Consider the following 22,672-nt stretch of genomic DNA (forward strand, 5'->3'; position numbering starts at 1 on the left):
ATCTCCGTTTCAAGTTCCAAATTGTGTCCGAATACGCTTCTTCCCGATAAAGGAAGCGAGGAGAGGAAACGAGGATGCACAAATAAGAATTGAGAAGCACCCCTGGAGTTGAAGGCAGTGTACTTAGCTCTACAATACTTCTTATACCAAACCTGATGGGTCGTCATGTGCTTGTCCGGTCCGACAACACGTCGACGGTCTTTCATTTGAATCATCAGGACGGCACCAGGTCTCTTGCGTCTTTACAGCTAACTCACAAGATCCTCACATGGTCTCAGGGCCGGCTGGCTTCATTAAGGGCAGTTCATCTCCTGGGATTGGACAATAAAGTGGTGGATGCTCTGTCCAGGGATCTGCTGCTCCCAGGGGAATGGAGACTTCCCCCGGATGTAGTACAGTTGATTTGGCAACGGTTTGGCAAGGCAGAGGTCGACCTGTTTGCATCGGAAATGACCACTCATTGCCGCTGGTGGTTTGCGAGAGCCGAGACGTCCAGCCCATTGGGACAGGATGCATTAGCCCACGAGTGGCCGAGTTGCCTGTTGTATGCGTTCCCTCCATTTCCACTTCTGTGGGAAGCATTATATCATATATTCCTATACAAGCACAGGGTGCTTTTAGAGGCACCTCGATGGCCGGCCAGGCTATGGTGTCTGTTATAAGGCGAACCATGGCAGCTTCCCATCAGACGGGACCTTCTTTCTCAGATGCACGGGCCCGGCCGTGTTTGGCACCCAGATCAAACTCGTCTTCAGCTCTGGGTTTGGCGCTTGGGTCCAGATCACCGTTAATGGATTGTGAATCAGCAGTAGTGAACACTATCGGAAACGCTAGGGCTCCTTAAACACGACAGCTTTTGCTGCTCGTTGGAGGATATTTTCTTCTTGGTGCGGGGATCAAAGAATTGACCCAGTTCACTGTACTGTGCCGTACCGTACTGTACTGTACAGTATTGAGTTTCTTGCAGCATCTATTTGATGACAACAAGGCCACCTCCACTTTAAAAGTTTATGTTGCTGCCATATCTACTTATCACAATCCGGTTGCTCGTTCTTTCCTGGGGTCTCATAACCTAGTTTGTAGTTTTCTGAAGGGAGCGAGGCGTTTAAAGCCTGTTCGTTCTACTCCTTTTCCTGTGTGGGACTTACCGCTTGTTCTAGAGTCCCTTTGTACACCACCATTTGAGCCGTTGGCTGTTGCGGATATTAAGTGGTCCTTAAAAGTGTATTTTTTGTTGGCCGTTGCTTCCACTAAACGTGTTGATGAACTGCATGGCTTGTCAGTGAGTGAATTATGTTTACGCTGGTTACCAGAGGATTCTGGGGTCATTCTTCACCCTAATCCACCCTTTCTCCCTAAAGTTTTTTTTACCACAATTTGTGAATCAGTCTATTCATCTGGCTGCTTTTCAGCCGCCTTTCAATCTCTCAGATACAAATGGGGGGAGGTCTCATCTTCTGTGTCCTGTACAAGCTTTAAAGTGCTATGTTAAGTCTACAGCTTCTTTCAGACATACGGATCAGTTATTTCTCTGTGATGGTGAGGTAAGCAAAGGTGCACCTTTGTCCAAACAGAGACTATCACGCTTGTGAGGTGATAGAGTTCTCATCGTATAATAAATCTCATCAACCCTTACCAGTGGGTGTTACTTGTCACTCCACTTGGGCCTCGTCTTCGTCTTGGGCCGCTTTACGGGGAGTTTCTTTGGCGGATGTCTGCGAAGCTGTTACCTGGTCTTCTCCATGTACCTTCACGTGGTTCTACAAGGTTATTGTGGTTCTGTGAATTTCGGATGACCGCCAGAGTCTCTTGTCACTCGGAATGCGCGAGAAAGCATTCTGAGGCTGGGCACCGAGTTGCTGTGGTTTATATCATCGCGTCTCGGTCTGCGATATGACGTGACTTGTTACAGTGTTGTAGGGGTGTCCCCGACTAAGGATTTTCATAGTCGAATCAGAATCGTCAAGTCCTGCCTATAGTCGACTAATAGTCGAATCGTGTGTAGTGTTGGGGAGGGGGCGGGGCTTTAACATTTTAAAGCCACGATGTACAGAACATCACACAAAGATATAGAAGAAAATGTATAAAAACATTTCGGATCAATAAAACTAAGAAATAACATAAATAACTTAAATAAATTTGCATTTCACATGCAAATCAAATTAAATCGGCTGAATTGCCTGTACGAGCACGCTCTAAGTAGGCCTACAGCGCAACATCGATGCACTGAAAAATAATCAACAATTAAGAACACAATATACATTTATAATAAATAAAAATACAAAACGAAATAAGTCAGAATCAAGTCACAAGATGCAGAACAAATGTGTGCAAAATGCCTAAAGTGCAGGGGAACAAATATTCACAAATAGTTAGATCACTAAATTAGATCACCCTGAGTGATCAATTAATAAAATTAAAATAAATAAATTATCAAAATAACGAAAGTATGGCCAGGATTGTCAACTGTGTCTTTTTAACTGCAGAAACAACAATAAACGCTTACGCTTAACTGAAGTGGCAGTCTTTTTAGCTAAACGTGTTCACAGCATCCAAAAATCAAATTAGAACCGGCTGAAATTTTTTTAAATCACTTGTACCCAGACCTGATCGAGAAACAAAATCCAGTCTTTCACTCTGTCTGTGCCCATTTGAGTCTTTTCAAATTGTGTGCGGCTGTGCGCGGATTAAATGCATTCTAAAACGCAAAACGTGAAAAACCTTTAACGGCTTAATGTCCTAAAACTGTTATATTAAAAGATCAAATTCTGTACACACCTTATTAATAAAGCATACCATATGGCCTAAAGAAAAGCAGATGAGCCCAGAATATGAACGCAACGCGTTTTATTATACGTTAAGCATTTTCCTCCCATAGAAAACCGTTAAAGAAAAAGCTTTACATGACTTTCTATTGGAGGAACGCGTTGCGTTTATATTCTGGGTTCATCTGCTTAAGTGCGGCCGGCAGAAGTGCGATCGTGGTTTTCTTGATGCTAAATCCAGCCTTGGAGAATATCCTTTCGAGTGGTGGGCATCTTTAGATTTTCTTATCCCAGACATTTTTAAAGGGCTGTCGCCAAGACGCTCCTCTGTCGGTCACGGATCGAAAGTGAAACTTAAATCTGTCACGGGGTGTTTGGATTTATTCACGCTGCACGCACGTTAAAAATATTTATTAAAAGCTTCTTTCTTTGCACATATTTATTGACAGCATTATCATAATAGGCTGTATATTAACGTATTGACAGAAAATCGGTAGTTCTATGTGAAATCAGACATTAAGCACACTCCTATAGCCAAAATGACATGATCCTCGTTTAATAACACCTCTGCGAAGATTCGACCGTGAGATTGGTAGTCGAATCAGGCTCCTCCTGTCGAAGCATCGAATCTTCGACTATTCGGGGTCACCCCTACAGTGTTGTTACATTATTTTCGGTCTATCTAGCTGGCGCAGCGATTATACACTAGTGCTTTGCACTGCCTCTGGCGGTCATCCGGAATTCACAGAACTACAGTTGCATACGTAACTAGCGGTTTCATGACCCTTTAACAGACAGGATGAAACCCTCACTCAGTTTTGAAGTCCATATGAACCACCTAGTCATGTCTTCACCTCTAAAATATTGCCCACTCTTATAACAGCACTGGGATGTTTTACTCCACTCGACTATGCTTGTGGCTTTCAAATGACCCTTTTTACATTTCAATTCAAGCAAAACCTTTTTTGTTGCTTTCTTTAGCTTTATTTTACATACAGAGTGAAATAAAAATGGAATAAACAATATTATGAATTATAAAATAAATATTTTGATTGGACACTATATATGGAACCGAGTTATGTTTAAAAATGGATTTGAGCCATATTATGTTGGTAAATATTATAGAGTATACTGTGCATATTTGAAATAGTAAAATCTTGGGACACGATACCCTGATCCTGGTCCAGTTTGGTCTTGGGTGGATCCCATTTAGGCCTGGTGGATTTGGCCCGCTCCTGCCTCCGGCCAAGCTCTTCCTCAAAGCGCTCGTACAGATCTCTCAACTTACTGGTTCCCACGACTGTAGAGTCACCCTACGGATGAATAATAACATGTGAAAGATAAGTAACAGCTCCTGAAGTTAAAGTATCTGATGTATTTTGGTCATAACACCATCACAATATTTGGTGCAAAACTGGATCATCTATACTGCACATTTTAAAGGTGTAGTGTATAATTTTGTTTAATGGATTAGTTCACTTCAGAATTAAAATTTCCTGATAATTTAAACCCAAGTCATCCAATATATTCATGTCTGTCTTTCTTCAGTCGAAAAGAAAATAATATTTTTGAGTAAAACATTCCAGGATTTTTCTCCATATAGTGGAGCGAGTTGGAGGTCCAAATTGCAGTTTCAATGCAGCTACAGGGCTCTACACGATCCCAGACGAGGAATAGGGGTCTCATCTAGAGGAACGATCTGTCATTTTCTAATCCTACTCCTTTAATTAGTCTCTATAAGTAAATCATTGATATTTTGATAGTTCACTACTGTGATTACCACTTGGTCCATTGGGTCATTGGAGTAGTAGTTCTCAGCATGTGTGCAGCGGATCCAGGCAGGTTTGAGTAACTCTTCCTCTCCTTTCTCCTCCTCGTGGCGGTCAGTGGACGTCTCCTCTGCCTCTCTACTCCTGCTAGAGTTCACGGATCTCTCTCGACTGCTGGAGGCTCCATCTGTTCTCCTCTCTTTCTCCTCCTCCACACGCCGGCGCTTTCTCTCTCGACTGCCTGAGCGACTGTGAATGTGTTTCCTGTGTCTGTCTGAGGGGGGCGAACCTGGCTCGTCTCTATGCCGATATCGTTCTCTGGTGGATGAAGGCAATATTACTGTGGTAAAAAATAACGGAACAGGCAACCCAGCGAAAGTACTTATTAAACTATGTCTATAAAAGTGTGTATGTGTGTTTGAAGAGGTTTAAACAACTGAAATCACTCAAAAATGCAGTAAGATGTCATTACTTGGTAATCTGCAATAGTGTCAAAAGGACCCAGAGATGACAAGCAATATTTCTTCTTTTCTTTACATAAATCAAAAATTCATGCAGTACCGGTAGTACCAATACTGGGTCAATTTGGTCTCCACTGATAGGCGGCTGCTTTAAAATGCTCCAGTGCATATTTGTGTGCACACTCTAACAAGAACATTAAAGGTTTTTGCAGCCAGCAACATGTTTCTGCGGCACTGTAGCCAATCACAGACAAAGAGCAAGTGAACCCAATGACCAATCAGAGGACATAAAGTAAGTCAGAATCTACTCAATATACAACAAATTTGTTAACCAGAGGTTCTGCATGCTCGCAAATCCTTTCGTTATATCCAACTAAATATAAACATGACATTAAATAATAATAATACAAAAAAAAACATTAAAATAATAGAGTTCCAATAGTTTTTGATATGGTACCCAAATTGGTAACAAGAATCATGAAATTTAACTCATATTGGTAGACAGACTACTGAAATTTTGGTATTGTGACAAATTATGTTAATTTATTATGTGATAAATTCATATTTTCATCAGGACAGATACATTTGTTGTGATTGAGGTTAAAGCATTTAATGACTCACAACTGGTGTTTAAACTTATAAACATCACACACATGATCAGTGCCGGCCAATAGTGAGCTCACAACGTAGTAGGTAATAACTTTTCTGGGCCGGCAAGTTTCGATCCCTTAGAAGCCTATGGAGCAGTGATCCAGCTCTCAGATTTCATCAAAAATATCTTAATTTGTGTTCCGAAGATGAACGGAAGTCTTACGGGGTTGGAACAACATGAGGGTGAGTAATTACTGACAGAATTTTCATTTTTGGGTGAACTATCCCTTTAATAGAGAGCAGTGAAGCGCATTACCTGCTGCGGTGTCTTGATGGCACGCGCCCTCTATCGTAGTCCGCTTTACACCGTGGGCTGTCTGACCGTCTGCGCTCTGAACTGCACCCTCTGTCCCGGTCCCGCTTCTCTCCTCCAAACTCACGGTTATGTCGGCTTCCATATCCTCCGTAGCTGTGGCCTCTGTGCCGGTGATCGTCATGGTGACGGAGTCTCTCGGGCGAGCGGGAACATGTGTCCGTCTTGTATGGCAGAGTGTTCGGGCGGGAGCGTTCAGATTTGAAGGAACCTCCGGGCTGCACGTAAGCTGGATTGAAACTGGGTGGAGGGGGAAGCTGTGGCTGTGGAGGGTAGCTCATGGGATATGATGGCGAGTAGGGCATGGAAGGTGGCACTGATGGGGACTGAGGGGGCAAAGGTGGAGGGGGGACGGTGGGCATCATGTAGGGGTAAGAGCTCTGAACCGGGACAGGAGCCGAGCCGTCTGAGCTGCGAGAAGCAGGTGGAGGAAAAGGGGGCGGATCTGGGAAGACCGGTGGGCGTAAGGGACATTGGGGCAGAACGTTAGAACCCTGTGATGGTGGAGGGAAGTGGAAAGCCATGAAGTCAGGATGAGGTGGCATGTAGCCACTGCCTCCCTGAGGGTTATAGACAGGACCGGGAGCAGCCGCAGGGTCGTAGTGATAGCGTGGTGGAGGGGGCCGGTACATTTGGCCAGGAGCGGGTGGTCTTCCCCATGGGCATCCGCGGCCAGCGTGAAAAGACATCTGTAAAGAAGACATGGACGTTAGAAAGATATGGATATAGAAGATTTTCATACAAGGATGGGATACACTACTTCAATGGTCCACTTTAGACATTCTACTACTATAAGTAACTTTACAACTAGATGTCATTAGAGTAGACTTAAGCTATTAGTAGACTTTAGAAGACTATTAGGTTTGGGTTAGGTGTTATAGGCAGTAGTAGAATGTCTGTCGGGGCACCAGAGAGAGACAGTCTCGAATATTAAGCAGAGAGACAGTATACAAATACTCTCAATGAGGGTTAGATTAGCAAAGTTACTTAGTGGAATGTTTAAGTGGACCATCAAAAAAACAAAAATGTTACCCAAGTATGTACTAATCAGTCAGAACTGGAGAAAAACACATCTGAATTTTGTTATTTGTTATTGACAGTTTACTTGTCTTCAATAAATTCTTAGTCATTTTACTAGTATAGTTTATTACATTAGTTAGCCTAGAATTCGCTGTGCGGTGTTATCAAGTGGAAGTCAATGGTAACCAACAGTCCAGCAGGGTTTGATTACCAACATTCTTCAAAATAGAAGAATGGCATATTTAGGTAAGAAACGGCATAAGGGTACACGACATAAGAGTTATTTACGACATAAGAGTAAATAACAGAATTTTAATTCTTATGTGAACTGTCCCTTTAAATAAAATACCCTCGTACCGATTAGAGCGAAAGACATTTCTTTCGACATAAAAGGTATTTTCTAATTATGAGGCCAAAATAAAACGACGTTTCTAGGATCTTGGATGCAGCGATTTACATGGGCCCAGGTATTTTGCTCGTATTTGTGGTTGAGACAGTCACAATTTTGACATGGCAAGTGAAGAATTGAACCACTGGCCCTGTAAGCAATACAGGGTTTTGGCCGAGTCACGACTTGTAGGCGTCTCGAAACAATTTATTATAATTATCCCTCTCAAATGCGTCTTGATGTTTTAACACACTGAAAACGCGCAATGAAATACATCTAAACTACATACATTTCAGCATCTCCATACAATCGTATGACAGAACGGCACTTGTCTTAATGATGCCGAAAAACTTCCTGAAGAATAAAACTCACCTTTAGAAGTCTTTGCTAAAGCTTGGGAAATAAATCAGTGATGCTGTTTATAATGTTTTATGTTTACAGCGGAAAAAAATGCTCAGTTTATGACGCTGGCAACGCGGTGTGTGCTGCTGCCAATCAGATTTAGACTGTGAAACAAATGACCAATGAGAACGCGAGAAATTATACCTCGCTAAAATAGTCTTCTTCTTGTTCTTTTGGTGCATCACTGCCACCAACTGAACTGGAGTGTGAAGAGTCGATGCAGAAAGACATCTCTTACTTACAAGGGGAATGAAAACAAATGCGTATTGTATTCTTAATTCGAGTACATTTTCGCTTTGATAACAATTTTCCTAGTTGTACATCGAAGGACAGTTTTTTGTTCAACCATACTCCCACAAATTACACCACATGTAATGTTCATTATTATATGCACACACACATATTTTAAGGAAGTATTTTTTTTCTCTTCCTATAGAAACACATCACTTGTGTCTTTGCTATTCATAATCATAAACTTGATGTATTTATATCTGAATCTTTATCTCAATGTATGTAATAGTCTGCTCTCTCTACAGTGTTGTGTCCTCCGCATTCTAGTGATCATCCAATCATAACAGTTTCAGACTCAGTAGATCAGTCTCTTACCAGGTTCCTCGGAAGTCCAGCCATGACGTATTTTTGAATGCTTGAGCAAACACCAGGGTAAACAATTCATAATTGTATTTTATATTGCAAATTTGTATTGATTGTATGGTTTCAAAAGCACCAGACCATGGTCCATGTGTGTAGAACTTTATCAGCATTTCAATCTGAGTGATAAACTCAATTGAAAAAAATTAACATGATAGAATTGTATTTGGTGAGTCTCTTTTGTTTTAATGACAGCAGTCCTAATTATGTACCCACTTAACAAAATATGTTCTAAGAATGTTTTGCGAACGTTCTCATCAAGTCATGATACCATTGTTTCTGGATGTTCTCAGAAAGTTATGGTTATGCAAAAGTAAAGGAAACATTCCATTTTATCATATTGCAAAAATTATGAGAATTATACTTTTGAATATTCTCAACATTCAGAAACGAGTAGTAACATTAAAAAATAAAATAAAAAAAGTTATTCGAACATCCGACTAAAACATTTCAGGAAAAGAAGTTCCATGAACGATGTATTATAATGTTTTTGTGCTAACATTTTGAGAACATTATTAAACTTTAAATGCACATTCTAATAATGTTACTGGAAGAATGTTTGTTCAAAACTTTAAGAGAACCTTGCCAGAACATTACCCAAAGTTCTGAAAACATTCCCTGTTTGCCGAGATATTTATTGTCTTATCTTAATTTTAAAAGTTTCAAAATCCTATAAAACTCCCAGGTTTAAATGAAAAAATAAAATTTATTTGAACTCATCAGTACAATATCTTTTTTCAATATCATTGAAAAGTTCATACTGAGTAAAACTCAATAGATGGCAGCAGCATTTCTGTATTACAATAAATAACAGTGTATCTCAAAGGTCAAGAGACAAGACATGCAGCCTGCTCTTGATGGAAGGCCAAATGACTTTACATTTCATTGAAGAAGTCAAAAATTATAGGCACCATGCACATTACAGTTCATGAATAAATTACACAGATTACATTACAGTATCATTAATTTAGCAGACGCTTTTGGCCACAATTAATTTGTAAGTAGTGCAAACTAAAGTGATGAATTGTAAATTAAAAAAATACTACAACTGAACAGTGTCGTCTTGTACAGGTGAAAACACAAAACAACGAACTATGGAGACAAATGCATACAAAAAAATGCTACCGGTATTGGAGAATGTTTGCTAATGACATAACGACGAACTCAAACTTCGGAAGAGCCGCAGCACCTGCTCTTGCTGGTTAGTACCAGGGTACGGCTCTGGGGTTTGTACCAGCCAAGCGCGTTTCAAACTATCTGACATCGATTTATCGTGTCTGTCATTCGTTTCCGGTGACCGATTATTCAGGTCTAATATCAAAATGGCGGCAGTAGCAACGACAAATCCCTCGCAGCTTTTACCTCTCGGTATGTGCGACTCTCGTTTTAATTGATTGTTTGCTTTGTTGGATTAAGTTTTTAGTTGTTGTAGTAGGGAGCATAGAGTTCCATGTAAGTCGCATTCAAACCTTAGTACTTTTAATTGTATTGGACACACGTGTACACAAACGGTTTATAGGAATAATCGTTGAAACATTTGATATAATTCAAATGAATCGTAGGATATAAACTGAAATCAGACCCTACAGTCAGTATGGGTGAATTCTGTTAAAGTGCCTGCATCACCGTGTCTGTGACTGTCCGAATTCGCACCCATAGCCTCATTCATAATTAGGCTATTTCATTCTTTTAAGTATATGAATTACGAGTTACAAGCACATGTGTGACCAAGCGTCAACATGACTAAAGTTTTACAAGTGGGTAAACTCAGAATTCTAGATGATAGACGACCAGTTGCTGAGCTTTGAAGTTGCAAGGGGCGTGTTGATTCGAAACATTGTAAAATGCAATTCTGTATGAATGATTTTGCAAATTGCAGTCATTTTTAGAGATGCGATTTTTCGTTATTTAACAAACATACCGGTACTTAGTTTTGATACCACGCACGTATAAATAAGTGATGACAAATTTATAATATTCAATTTTGAATTCAGATGTAGGCTACTTATTTTAGTTTATTGTTCGTAATATAATTAATTTGTTTTATTTGGGCTGTCTAGCCTATTTTATGTTTCCATCTTAAATGCATGACATGATGAATGCCCCTTCATGGGCCCTGTCCCAGTTGGAGCTCTAAAGCCCAAAGTATACTTTTTTTTCTTTTCTTTTTTTTTGCACATATGCTAGAGCAGGGGTTTTCAATCTTTTAGATGCCACGGACCCCCAAATATGATCATCGTCATGCGAGGGACCCCTATCCTACAATTTCTCCCTATCCTAAAACTCTGTGCTTTCATCCATGTTGCTAAATAGGAGATTTGAATTTGTCACATAGCCTACTCACACATACAGGTTGGACCGTCGACGAAAGCCTTAAAACTGCTACTGATAGAATGTGCACGATGTAGCACGATACTAGATCTCTCTGTAAAGGCGGGTCTCGTTCGAGACATTTTAACCATTCACAATCTAATATTGTCATATCACACGCACCACCTTGTCACAAAATTGTCTGTGACTTCTCTAATAATACAGCAGTTTTTGGTTGCAAACTCCAAATATAATTAACTTTAAATTAGTATTAATGTCAAACTTGTTGAAGATTAAATTATACATTTGCAGTTCATAAACCCTTTGAACTATAGGCGTAACCGTGACAGCCGATATAACTGCTTTATTATTCACCGTTTCGGAAAGTCAAACACATTGTGTTGTGAGATAATGTGCGTCTTTGCATCTGGTAGCTTTTACACATTCTTAACAGTATGCATTGCATACTGCAAACATCACACAGCCTCAGTCTCACACTGCTTCAGTTGTCTTTGATTGTGTTTGTCATGACTTGTATGATGTCTTTTCAGAGCTGGTGGATAAATGCATTGGCTCTCGGATTCACATCGTCATGAAGAACGATAAAGAGATTGTGGGAACTCTGCTCGGGTTCGACGACTTTGTCAGTATCCTTTAACTGCTGGGGAAACCGCTGACACATATTTGTGATGGTTAATATTTTAGAACTCCGGTCAATTTTAACATTGAGCTCATTTTTTTGTACATTTGGAGTGCTGTCAGTACAGACAAAAACGACAAAAATCGGTGTTGCCTACACCGTGTTATCCTCTTTTTAAAATTCGCACCCTGTTGACTTCAATGGGGCAAGTTCTAAACCTGCTTTTAGCCTCTTAACAAACTTAATATGTCATTACAAGTGCACAGCCATGTGAGTGGTGTTATTAAGAGTGACCACGGTCAATCTGACTGCAGTAGATGTGCAAGATATTAATAAAAATGATGTTAATTCAGCCAGCTCACATACCTGTATTTACTTCCTGTTTTCGTTCGAAGTCCACAGTAGTCGATTGTCGAGTTAACGCGCGCGATCATTAGTTATATTAGTTACCAATGATCGCGCGCGAACACCGATTTTTGTCGTTTTTGTCTGTACTGACAGCACTCCAAATGTACAAAAAAATGAGCTCAATGTTAAAATTGACCGGAGTTCTCCTTTAATTGAGCAAAATACAAGTAGCCAATAATACAGGTACACATTCACTTATTTGTCCTGTAAATGTAAGAGACTCTTACATTTGTTACAATGCCATTGTTGTTACTGTTTTAATTAAGTGAAATAAAAAGCAAATTACCTCTGCAGCAATTCTGCTGACATGATGTAAAGAAAGAGAAGGTGCATTGAATTCAAAGAGTGTGGCAGGAATGTACTAAAGATTCTGATTTCATAGTGTAATGCATTCTTTGTGGTGTTTTTCATTTTCTTGACTCTTTTAATCAGACATGGTCCTTGAGGATGTGACAGAGTTGTAAGTAGATGTTCCTACCCAAAACATGTCATATGCCTAATAATTTATGCCAAATAATTTTTTACCCTATTTATGCATCCAACTTCTTTGACTTAAACTTGACAAACAGAAAACTAAATTTCCTTTCCATTCAATGTAAACATGTTCATAACTTACATTGTTCAGGTTATATTAAGTAACCCCATGGTAACCTTATTATATTTTATTATATTATAAGGTGAAACTATATTATATATTTATGATTAAAAAACTCACTTACATTTTTGAAAATGAAGTGTACATTGTTTTCAAGGTGTAAGGAAAATATACCTCTTTTCATGTGGTCCCACATTTTTTAGAATGATGAAATCAAGTATGTAATTCGATAATCATTTAGCAAAAATGTAGTAAATTTACATTTCTGAAAACGTACTTTATTTTTCATCTTGAACATTATTTGTTATTGAGCCATAACTAAAGTTGTTGTTGTGTCACAGTGAAATCACTCCAGAGGGAAGAAGAATCACAAAACTGGATCAGATTCTGCTCAATGGCAATAACATCACAATGGTATGATCCTTGAGTTCTTCTTTAAATCATCATCTTTAAATATCAATCCACACTTCATTGACAACATTTGCATATGGGTGATATGAGTAAAGCTCTTATGCAAGTTTTTTTTTTTTTTTTTTTTTTTTTTTATATGTAACCTGAATTTATCAAACATTGAAGCCCTGAAGAACGCTGTCTCTTTAATTTTACCGATTTGTTATTCTGTAATTCCAATTTAATCTGTTAGTCACTTGATAATGATTCCATCAGCATGCAAATTGAAGATAGTCGCAATGCACCAAATTTACACTGACAACCAACTGTTAGGATTCAGTTGAGCTTGGTCATTTGAGTCTTTTGACAGTTTTGTTTCAGTTTATCAGTTTTCACTAAATGAAAACAAGGAAAAATATCTGTTTCCATCCACCTATTTTTATTCACGCTGGAAAAAACCCTGGATGGAAATGCCAAGATGCGCATACATGTAAAAAAAATGCGTATTCAAAAACCTATGCACTCAATTCACCCTTTGTTGGGAGTTTGATTGACAGGCCACCTGACCAATCATAAGGCCGAATCTGCCATTTTGTCTGACAAACAAACCAGACAGGAGTTAGTTGATTAAAGTAGGTGGACTTCAACTTGAAAACCGATGTACATACCTTCTGATGTTTATTTCGTGCTATTCGTTTAGTCTGCATATCATGAGGCACAAGTCATTTTCTGATGAATGAAAAAAAAAGAGCCACCGTTTCTTCTCCAATTGCAGCAATTTCCATTATTATTGCAGATATTTTTGCACCAATGTCCTAGGAAGACAATTTTGTTCTCCTGAACACATTGGATGAAAACGGTGCTTTATTCACAAATGTTTTATGTGATATTCCAATTTTGCGCTTAAGTTAAATTTGTAACTTGCAAACATAGCTAATGATACGGAGTCATTTTCTTTTATATGGACCTGTAAAACAAAACATAATAATTAACAGAAATACTTGCCTAGATCTATAAAGGTTATGGAAAGACTAGTTATTAACCCATTTCAAATGTCACGTTGTTTGATTGATTTGTTACATCTGTCAAAATGCGGTTTGTTTTAATTATTTGGACCATGTATTCCATTTCATATCATTACCAAAACTCACCACAATTAAAAATTGTAGTAATGAACACTAATCAACATGGCACGTCACTTTGTTATATATGACGAAACCATGTGTTTCTGCTGTTTTCCAGTTGATTCCAGGAGGAGAAGGACCAGAAGTTTGAGAAACCTGTAGCACATTACAGAAAATAAATGTACAAATTATGTTCCTGTTTCATGGAAGAATTGATCACTTCTTTTTTTTTTAAAGAGGCATTTTCATTTCATGAGGGGAGTTTTTCCACATTAGTTCTTTTATTCTTTAAGTGATCCAAAATGGTTTTGTAAACATTTGTTGCTTGTTACAATAAAACAAATAAAATGAACTGGACTGTGTTGGAATTCATTGTATAACAGCATTTTGTGTTATATTCCTGAAGTGTTATTATGTAGATAAAGAAACAGGATCTTTTGTGAAATCATTGTTGGTTTTAATGTTTTTTTTTTTTTTTTTTTTTTGCTTTAAGAACAGTCCTACAAGTGAATTTGCTATTAGGTTTTCCTTAATTTTGTATATGCTGAAATAGATGTACATGTAGCTTTGAATTCAACTACCACTGTGACTAATTTAACAAGTTTAGTAACAAACCCATTTAAAAGATGCATCTACTGTCAAAAGTGTCATGCAACTACTGTATCTAGAATGTCAAAAATGAGGAAAAGAAATGAGAAATTCTTAAAACTGGGCTAGTTGTACAACTGTATGTATATTAAGGTCCCAGTAAGTATCTGTCTCAGTACATGGATGGCTTCTCTTCTCCTTTGGGGTTTGTCACTTTCTCCAGGTTCTTGCTGATGACGTCATATAGTTCAGCCTGAGTACAAACAACAGAAATCTGAATATACAGCCGTTTCCACAATTATCGTGATTCATTCATAAAGGCCATATCTTTCACTTGTTTTGTAGCGTTTCTCATTTAGAAGCTGTTTGCTAAATAAATACATGTAAACTCACGTAGAATCCGCGTATATCAAGCACAATCACTCTGATCTCAGAATATGCTGCTTCATCCTTCTCATGCACCAGAGAGCGATAATCCATCTATCAAAAGAACATGTCCTTTATTATTACACAAAAAGAGTATGAAAGTGACTTGAAACTATATGATGTCAATGTGTAAATCTGAGGCCTGTTCCACGAAGCCAGTTTCAGTTGCTAGTACAGGCAAGTTTGAGCAAAACCAAAACTGACCAATCAGTTGTGAGTAAAGTGACATGTATCCGATGCAATAGAGCAATTGTATCTCTTGCTCCAAATTAAAGCAGTTTACAGTGAACAAATGTTAAAGACAAAATTGCCAGTCTTGCTGCTAATTATTATATTTACATTATAAATTATATATTTTTCAAAATTGACAATATTAAACTTTGCATTTAAATTAATATAAATATATACATACACATACTATATAATATAAATAATATATAAAGCATTTTGTTTTTTGTTTAAACTTACACATTTTTCTTTTGAGCTCTTTGTGAATATATATATATTTATTTAAATTTCAATTATTTAAACTTGCATTGATATAGTCAGACATTTCCTTTCAACTGCCTTCTCAAACTTTTGCTTTATTCCTGGCTTGTATGCATTTAAATTCATGATTTTTTTCATAATGATCGCTTAATCTTAAATGAATTTGGTTTGACTCGCGAGAAGAGAATCAAACTCACACTCTCCATGATCCATGTGGTTGGATGTTCTCGGCACATCACATGTTCAGGTGCACGTGCTCCAGGGTTAATTACAAACTCTGCATCAAACCCCGAGTTGAACGTTTATATAACCAATGTTGTAAGACCGCTGAACCTGATGTAAACCAGGGGGGCTGTGTCCGAAATCGCCCCCATACACTTAAATAGGGCACTGTTTTTTGAAGGGACAGCCATTTGTAGGTGCAAAACCACTACAAGTGCACTATCGAGTGCACACACTCAATCCAATAATGCACCACAATAATGAGCGTACAACGGATGAACACTCAACAGCTAGAGAATACCCATAATGCACTGTGAATTAAACTGTTTAATTACGCTTTATACATGCTAGTTTCCATGAAAGAGTTCAAGATAAGTCTTTTCATTACTACTGGAGCTGCCAGTTTGCTAAGTTTCAAATGATTTTTAAACAGCAAGCACAAACTATGAAAGAGCAGCTGGCCTTTCAGCACAGTCGGTGTCCAAATTCGCTCACTCGTTTTCATTCACTCCTTCAAGAGCGGATTAATGTAGGGAATAGTAAATGAGGGTATAGGGGCTGATTTTGTTGCTCAGGTTGGATTCGTATGGTTTTGTCAACTCTAAATCTATTCTGAAACTCAGAGTTTGTTCAGCTAGCTTCATGCAACAGGCCACTGGTGATTTACCCCCAAACAGTTAATTTGCAAATCATGTATTATTTTAAAGCAAACTTCAAATAAAACGTATTTATTAAATGAAATAAATAATATACATTTTAATAATTAAAAAGGATTTCATTGCTGTGTACACGCCTTTTCATATTCTTAAAAGGTGGGGGAGGGTGATGTTTAATGTGCGTGAAAATACTAAAAATCTACTGAAAATACTAAAAAAAACCTGAGAATATGATATTGAAAGCCCTATTTAATAACTGCAGCTATACAAAAAAGTTTACACTGATAAGTGGATTGGATGATGGGTCACTCACCACATGTGTGTCTTTGGAAGCTTTGGCCACTGCATCACCTCTCTCTGAGAAGTACCTGCAGATAAACACACTTTGATTACCAACATGACAACAGGAATGAAGGAGGGCAACGTAAAACATGTAAACAATGAAAGCTTGTTTCCGCCACAGAATAAAAAAAATTAAAAAGCTAAATGTGGACTTTTTTTTCTCAAGTTTATATCTCAAAAATCTGATTTTATTTCTCTCGCAGTTGCAAGAAAAAAAGTCACAATTATAAAATTAAAGGTGCAATTACTTTTTTCCTTTTTTTTGTTGCATGCCTGAACCAAGCTTCCATAGTATGCATAATCAATGAACTGAAATAGTTAGGAATTGCGCATACTTGTTAATGTTGGTCTGAAAACCCTCCACCTTGGTCTTCACAGCAGTAATCCTCTCAAGGATTTTTTCCTAAAATTTCAACCAGTCATGTTAACCATTCAGAAACAAAAACATTATGTGCCATAGTCGACCACAGTCTATAACACTGTCTATAAACCAGCCATCTTCAATGAAGAATTAAGGGTTAATAACCTGAATTGCAACTCCAAAATCATTTCCATCTTCAATTTTTGGAATCAGATGAGCAATCCAGCAAGAGACCTGAAGAAAAGGAAAGCAAAAAGCTGCCAAACTACAGTCTTGGAAAATGCTGAAAACGTATCTACGAGTCAATTTTGCCCACTTACAGTGATGCAGGTCTCCTTCAGAGCCATTATCTCTGGTTTTACAATATCCAGCAACTTCACAATCCGCTCATTTCCTTTGATGAAGCCACACTTGGGAGCTGACACAAGAAAATGTAACGTTACAACAATATTCCATTATTTACAGTTAAGCTTTGACAAGCATAAGCACTTCCTATTTTATCTACATTTCTTCTTACACTACCATCACTCTGGTAAACATACATGTTCATCTAATCAGTGCATAACCCTTTTACCCATTCTTCAGCAGATTCCCCAGTCATACTCTTTTGTTATACCGGGTATTTTTGGTGCTGTTAACTTCACCAGTGTGTTTTTTTTCTTCTCTAAACCAGCATTCACTGGTATCACACCTGTCGGACTGCTTCAATATTCTACCATATTTCAATAATATTTCATTCAATAATCATGAATGCTTTTCATTTTCTCTTTTCACTTATTTTCAAAGTAATTTTACCATGGTATAAAAAAATCCCCCAAAAGTACCCCACCTACGTCAGTGTACGGCAGCACTCCGACATGTGGTGCATTGCTTTTGGTAGTAACACTTGTTTGATTTGTGCTGGTCAGATGAAGTACAGGACAAGATTTAGATGGTGTACAGATGAAGAAGGGAACAAAGTACAACCCCATTCCCAGAGAAGTTGGGACATTTTGTTAAATGTACTAAAATTCAAAATCTGTGCTTTGTCCATTATTAATTCTATAATTGATAGGAATAATATTTTAAAGGGGTCATATAATGGTGCATGCACTTTTACAAGTTGATTGTACTGAAATGTTTGTTGGCAGTGTCTGTACACAACCATCATATAATGATAAAAATCCATCCAGTGGTTTTGTTTTAATCTCCTTATATGTTTTCCCCTGCCTCAAATCGAGCCGTTCGACCGTGTGACGTCACACGCTCGGAAGCCCCTCCCACGATTGTTGATTGACAGGAGCGTCTCAACACAGACCCGCCCTCGCGGGTGAGATCAGCTCCATGAGAGAGCTGTCAATCATAGTCTGCGCGGACCGGCGCGGTCATTGTTGATATGCTGGAGCACTGTCTATGAGCAGAATGGCGTCTAAGCGATTGTGGTGTTCTGTTCTTGGGTGTAATAACGAACACAGTCATTTTAATGTTCCTAAATCCGAACCGCTGAAGACGCAGTGGCTGAGTTTGTTTTCGAAGGGAATATTCCCCACAAGCAACGTCAATGCTCTCATATTTGCGCGAATCATTTCTCACCAGACTGCTTTATAGACGAGGATCAGTATAAAGCTGGATTTGCTAAGCTGCTGCTCATGAAAAATGGATCGGTAGCTGCTACCCGATATTCGTGTTCCTGCTGAATCTCCAGAAGAACGGAAGTGAGTGTAACGTTTTATTAAACTTTATATTAATATATTAATCTTTGCAAAAAGCTAGCTGCACGCTTCACAATGAATGTGTCTAAGGTTTACACTCAGGGTACAATACGGCATGTTTTCTATGTATGACGTTCTCAATATAATTCATAATCCCACGTTTATACTGAACAACGCGTTATGGTTATTGAGTTACAAATGGTGTACGCCAGAGCTCTGGTGTACGCATAGAACAGAGGGGCGGAGTCAGCAAAGCTCATGATCATTTAAAGTCATATGCACTGAAACGGCGTGCTGAAAACAGAGCTGTTTTTGACCAGGTAAAATAAGTGTTTTCTTACAATACTAATGAGAATTTTTAATTAAAGTATATTACAAACTTTTAATTTAGACCCTAAAGAATCATATTAGCTTGTACAAAAATGGCATTATATGACCCCTTTAAGAATTAAGTTTCCCACTTGTAATTACGACTTTGCTTAGTCAATCATGTGCTCGGAACTAATTGCACTATTTTCTGCCTCTACTTGAAGGGCACATGCCTTTCTGTAAAGTTCAACAATGCTTATTAAGCACACTTAAACTAACTAATTAAGATCTTCAAAAACATTTGATATTTACAGACATGTGTGTTCAAGCAGGGTTGGAACTGAACTCTGCAGGAAAGAGGATCTGCAGGAACAGGATTGGCACTCCTGGCCAAGACAAAGCCTTTATTCTCCACCCTCATCAGCATCATCGAGATCACGACTAACCAGTTATCTCACTTACGTGTGTGTGTGTGTGTGTGTGTGTTTGTGTGCAAAATTACCTTTCTTCTTTTTCTCATCATCTTCATTTTTATCTGTCTCCATCTCCTATTAAAATATTTTAATAAATGTTAGGGTAAGGGACATCTATTTCTAGAATTATTATGAATCCTGATCCAGATGCAAACCTCCTCCTCTGCAGCAGGGGGGTCAGGAATGGGAATGTCCAGGGGTGCATGGAGAGACGAGAGGTCAGTGATACTGAACTCATCCCCCTAAAACCATAAAAGAGAAGCATTTTTTCATTTCACTTGTTGCTGGAGTAAAATTTCTCAATTGGTAACCATGGGCAGCAAAACCAAGGTCATGAGTTAATTTCCCAAGGACACATACAGACCTAAAGGTACTCATTGTACCTCACTTTGGATAAAAGCATCTGCCAAATGAAAGGGGAAAAAAGTACCTTCAGCAGTTTGTCAAGCTGTGAGATCTTCAAAGGTATGTGATTGGAGAACAGCTCTTCTGCCTAGCAATACAATGAATATTGTAAGCACAGACAGCCACAGTGCACGATCTCAAATAGCCTATGTGTGTATTATTTCAAGTGAATTCATACCTGCTTATACAGTGACTGGCGGTAGTTTTCTATCTGGATAAAGGTAACACAGATGAACAATTAAAAGTGATATATTCAGGTTGTCTTTGTCCATGAAAATGATCGCGCCTTCGGGTAATGGCCATGTTTACTTTCACTTTCAACATTCGTGGATGAGGAAGTGTGACTCAGGTTTTTTTTTTTTTTTTTTTACATATAAACAGCGCAATTTCCAGTAGTGTTTTATTTTCAACAATCATTAAACAATCAACAAAGAGCCCTTTAAATCTTCTTAGGAGCCATACTACTGTCAGAGCTCAAACAGACGCAAACGCGTTTACATTAAATTTGCTCGACTCTGTTGACAGTGGAAATACTATAAAATCTATAGAGATGAACTTACCCTGACAGCATTATCAGAGTTTATCTTCAGTACTTTAGCTCTGGACATAATGAAAGCAATTCTGCGTTATTTTCAGAGGAAAAGATCACGGTACAATTAGCAGCAGACGTGCAGGTGGCTCGCGCTATTCACTTTCACTTCGCGATACTTTCGATTTGATAATGACGCCCACAATCCACTACTAAATGATACAGTGAAGTAGGCTACACATTTTTTCATCATTACTATTATTTTTATTTTTTTATTTACGTTTTTAGATTAATGTGTTTAGCATTGCATATTTAATTTACACCTTCCTCATTATTTCGTTTAAAAAGCGCCGTGTTGTACTGTGTAAAAAATGGTTATGTGCACTCACAAGGCATGCGCCCACCAGGACGCTAGAGGGGGCCCAAAACACCACTTTGGAATTAATTTTAATAGTTTATTTCTGTATCTTACATACATGAACACGTTTTAACCATTAATAGTGAAGCGAAATAAAATTAAAAAATGGTATATTAGAGAGAGTGATAAAAGTGAACCCTCCCTTTACTGTACAAAATAAAGCGGGAAGAAGAATAACATGATGAACGGAAAGAGGCCCTGTCCCAAATGACACACTCCGGACTTGTGGACTTCCTCAGAGTCCACACTTCGGTGACGTCATGTAGTGCAGACCTATAGGGCCCTTAGCGCGAGTCCGCGAGGGCGCATTGAGAGGTATTTTTGGGACAGACTCGATCGTCACGCCGGAAACAGGAAGACGGTCTGATTGTTGTTATGGACAGGAGCTACAGGTTCGGGGAAAAATGCTGCCTATTGTTGTTGTGTTTACATATGACTCAGTAAAGCCCTGACATTCTGTTCTATTTATTTAATGAATCATAATGCGATCGTATTATTCAGCTAGCTATTATTAGCCTATGTTTGAGACATCAACCACTGGTCGATGATCACAATGTTTGTATAAACTTGTCATAAAAAACCGCACTGATTACACTTAAATATTTTCTTCTCAGCCATGTTAACAATTGTCCGTGAGCGAAATCTCCTCCCATCCGTTGTCTGATTGGCCTTTCGCAAGGATTCCTGGGTAGTTAAAGTGCGTGGAGCCTGCATCTATCCGGGCTTCGCGGAAGACCGCTTCAAGGGTACAAAGGGGGCGCTGCTGAGCACACTTCAGAGCGTTAAAATGCTAAATGGGACGGCCTACGGACTCGTAGACTCGGCGAGCACGCGCAATTTAAGTCCACGAGACAGAAAGTCCACATGAAGTGTGCCATTTGGGACAGGGCCAGAGGCTCTTTTTTAATAGGCTAGATGAAGCTGTATTTCTAAACATACTGAGCACACACACACACACACACACACACACACGCACACACACACACACACACACACACAGACGTTGGTCTACTCATTATCATAATGGTTTTTATACTGGACAAACTGTATGCTATTCCCCAAGACAAAACCCTAACCATCACAGAAAACTTTCTGCATTTTTACATTTTTAATAAAACATTGTTTAGCATGTTTTTCATGCCATTTTAATCACGCCATTTTAAACCCTCAGGAAATGTCCACATAAACCACGTTTATGTTGTAATCAGTGGCATAACTTTATACTGCTGCCACTGTCACAGGTAATGTCAAAAAGGAGAGCAGTGCACACCTCACCGTAGGTGGATGTTATGGAGTCCACAATCAACATCTTGGCAAGTTGATAGATTGAGGACTGCTGAGCATTTTTTGCTCTAAAACAGGCCCTGAATGACAGTAGTTGTGCCGGAAATGTAAATCAAATGTCCCTGTTGTAGTGGTCACAGATGTTTTGCCTTGACATACAGTTAATCATCACTTGCAAGCTGAAGAGTCATGGGGTGAAGGGCCTCAAACATGTCAGAGGTTGCTCGCATGCTGTTATATAACGTTCTGTGTTGGACAGGCGCTCTTCTTCACACAACTAGTCATTCTTCTGACTCTCACATTTTCGAAAGTTGTCTGAGATCCCCATTTTTCTGCAGGCGTCTGTGCCTTCATCTTTGCCTGGTCAAAAGCGCCACGATACTCAGACAAGCTCTGAATGGTGTTGTTCAGCAATGTCACGGCCTTCTGCATGTCAGCGTTTGTAGCTTGAAGCATTGTAGATACAGTATTCACACTCTCCAAAATTTTAGTCTGCAGAATCACTTGAAAAATGAAAGGGAATTTCTTAATTTATTTTCTTTATTCCTGCTGCTTTACCACGCTCATCCTTCTTGGCACTTGTCAGATATAT

At 38.7% G+C, this 22,672-nt stretch overlaps 3 protein-coding genes across 4 annotated transcripts in view; 1 reads left to right on the forward strand and 2 right to left on the reverse strand.

The window, feature by feature from the left end:
* Positions 1-7,887, reverse strand: part of drosha (drosha ribonuclease III) — a 44,399-nt gene extending 36,512 nt beyond the window's left edge. For both annotated transcript variants that reach the window (XM_056253669.1, XM_056253668.1), the window contains exons 1-4: positions 7,740-7,887; positions 5,903-6,648; positions 4,546-4,852; positions 3,937-4,078 (exon numbers count right to left, since the gene is read on the reverse strand). In XM_056253669.1, the coding sequence (XP_056109644.1) occupies positions 3,937-4,078; positions 4,546-4,852; positions 5,903-6,648 (1,195 nt within the window). In that variant the 5' untranslated portion in view covers positions 7,740-7,887. The remainder of the gene's footprint in view (positions 1-3,936; positions 4,079-4,545; positions 4,853-5,902; positions 6,649-7,739) is intronic.
* Positions 7,888-9,673: 1,786 nt separating this feature from the next.
* lsm5 (LSM5 homolog, U6 small nuclear RNA and mRNA degradation associated) lies at positions 9,674-14,239 on the forward strand. The gene is made up of 5 exons (XM_056253676.1): positions 9,674-9,788; positions 11,282-11,377; positions 12,211-12,238; positions 12,715-12,787; positions 14,006-14,239. The coding sequence occupies exons 1-5, from the start codon at positions 9,743-9,745 to the stop codon at positions 14,036-14,038; spliced, it is 276 nt and encodes a 91-aa protein (XP_056109651.1). The 5' UTR covers positions 9,674-9,742; the 3' UTR covers positions 14,039-14,239.
* Positions 14,147-20,518, reverse strand: psme2 (proteasome activator subunit 2). The gene is made up of 11 exons (XM_056253674.1): positions 20,410-20,518; positions 20,028-20,060; positions 19,875-19,937; positions 19,600-19,686; positions 19,474-19,519; positions 17,292-17,389; positions 17,137-17,205; positions 16,946-17,013; positions 16,582-16,636; positions 14,869-14,955; positions 14,147-14,728 (listed from the first exon to the last, which is right to left on the reverse strand). Exons 1-11 carry the CDS (start codon positions 20,455-20,457, stop codon positions 14,648-14,650), a joined length of 735 nt encoding a protein of 244 aa, XP_056109649.1. The 5' UTR covers positions 20,458-20,518; the 3' UTR covers positions 14,147-14,647.
* Positions 20,519-22,672: the final 2,154 nt, after the last annotated feature.

This window comes from Rhinichthys klamathensis, unplaced genomic scaffold (genome assembly GCF_029890125.1).
Source record: "Rhinichthys klamathensis goyatoka isolate OS25496 unplaced genomic scaffold, OSU_Roscu_1.1 h1tg000108l_1, whole genome shotgun sequence".
In the NCBI taxonomy this organism is placed as follows: domain Eukaryota; kingdom Metazoa; phylum Chordata; class Actinopteri; order Cypriniformes; family Leuciscidae; genus Rhinichthys; species Rhinichthys klamathensis.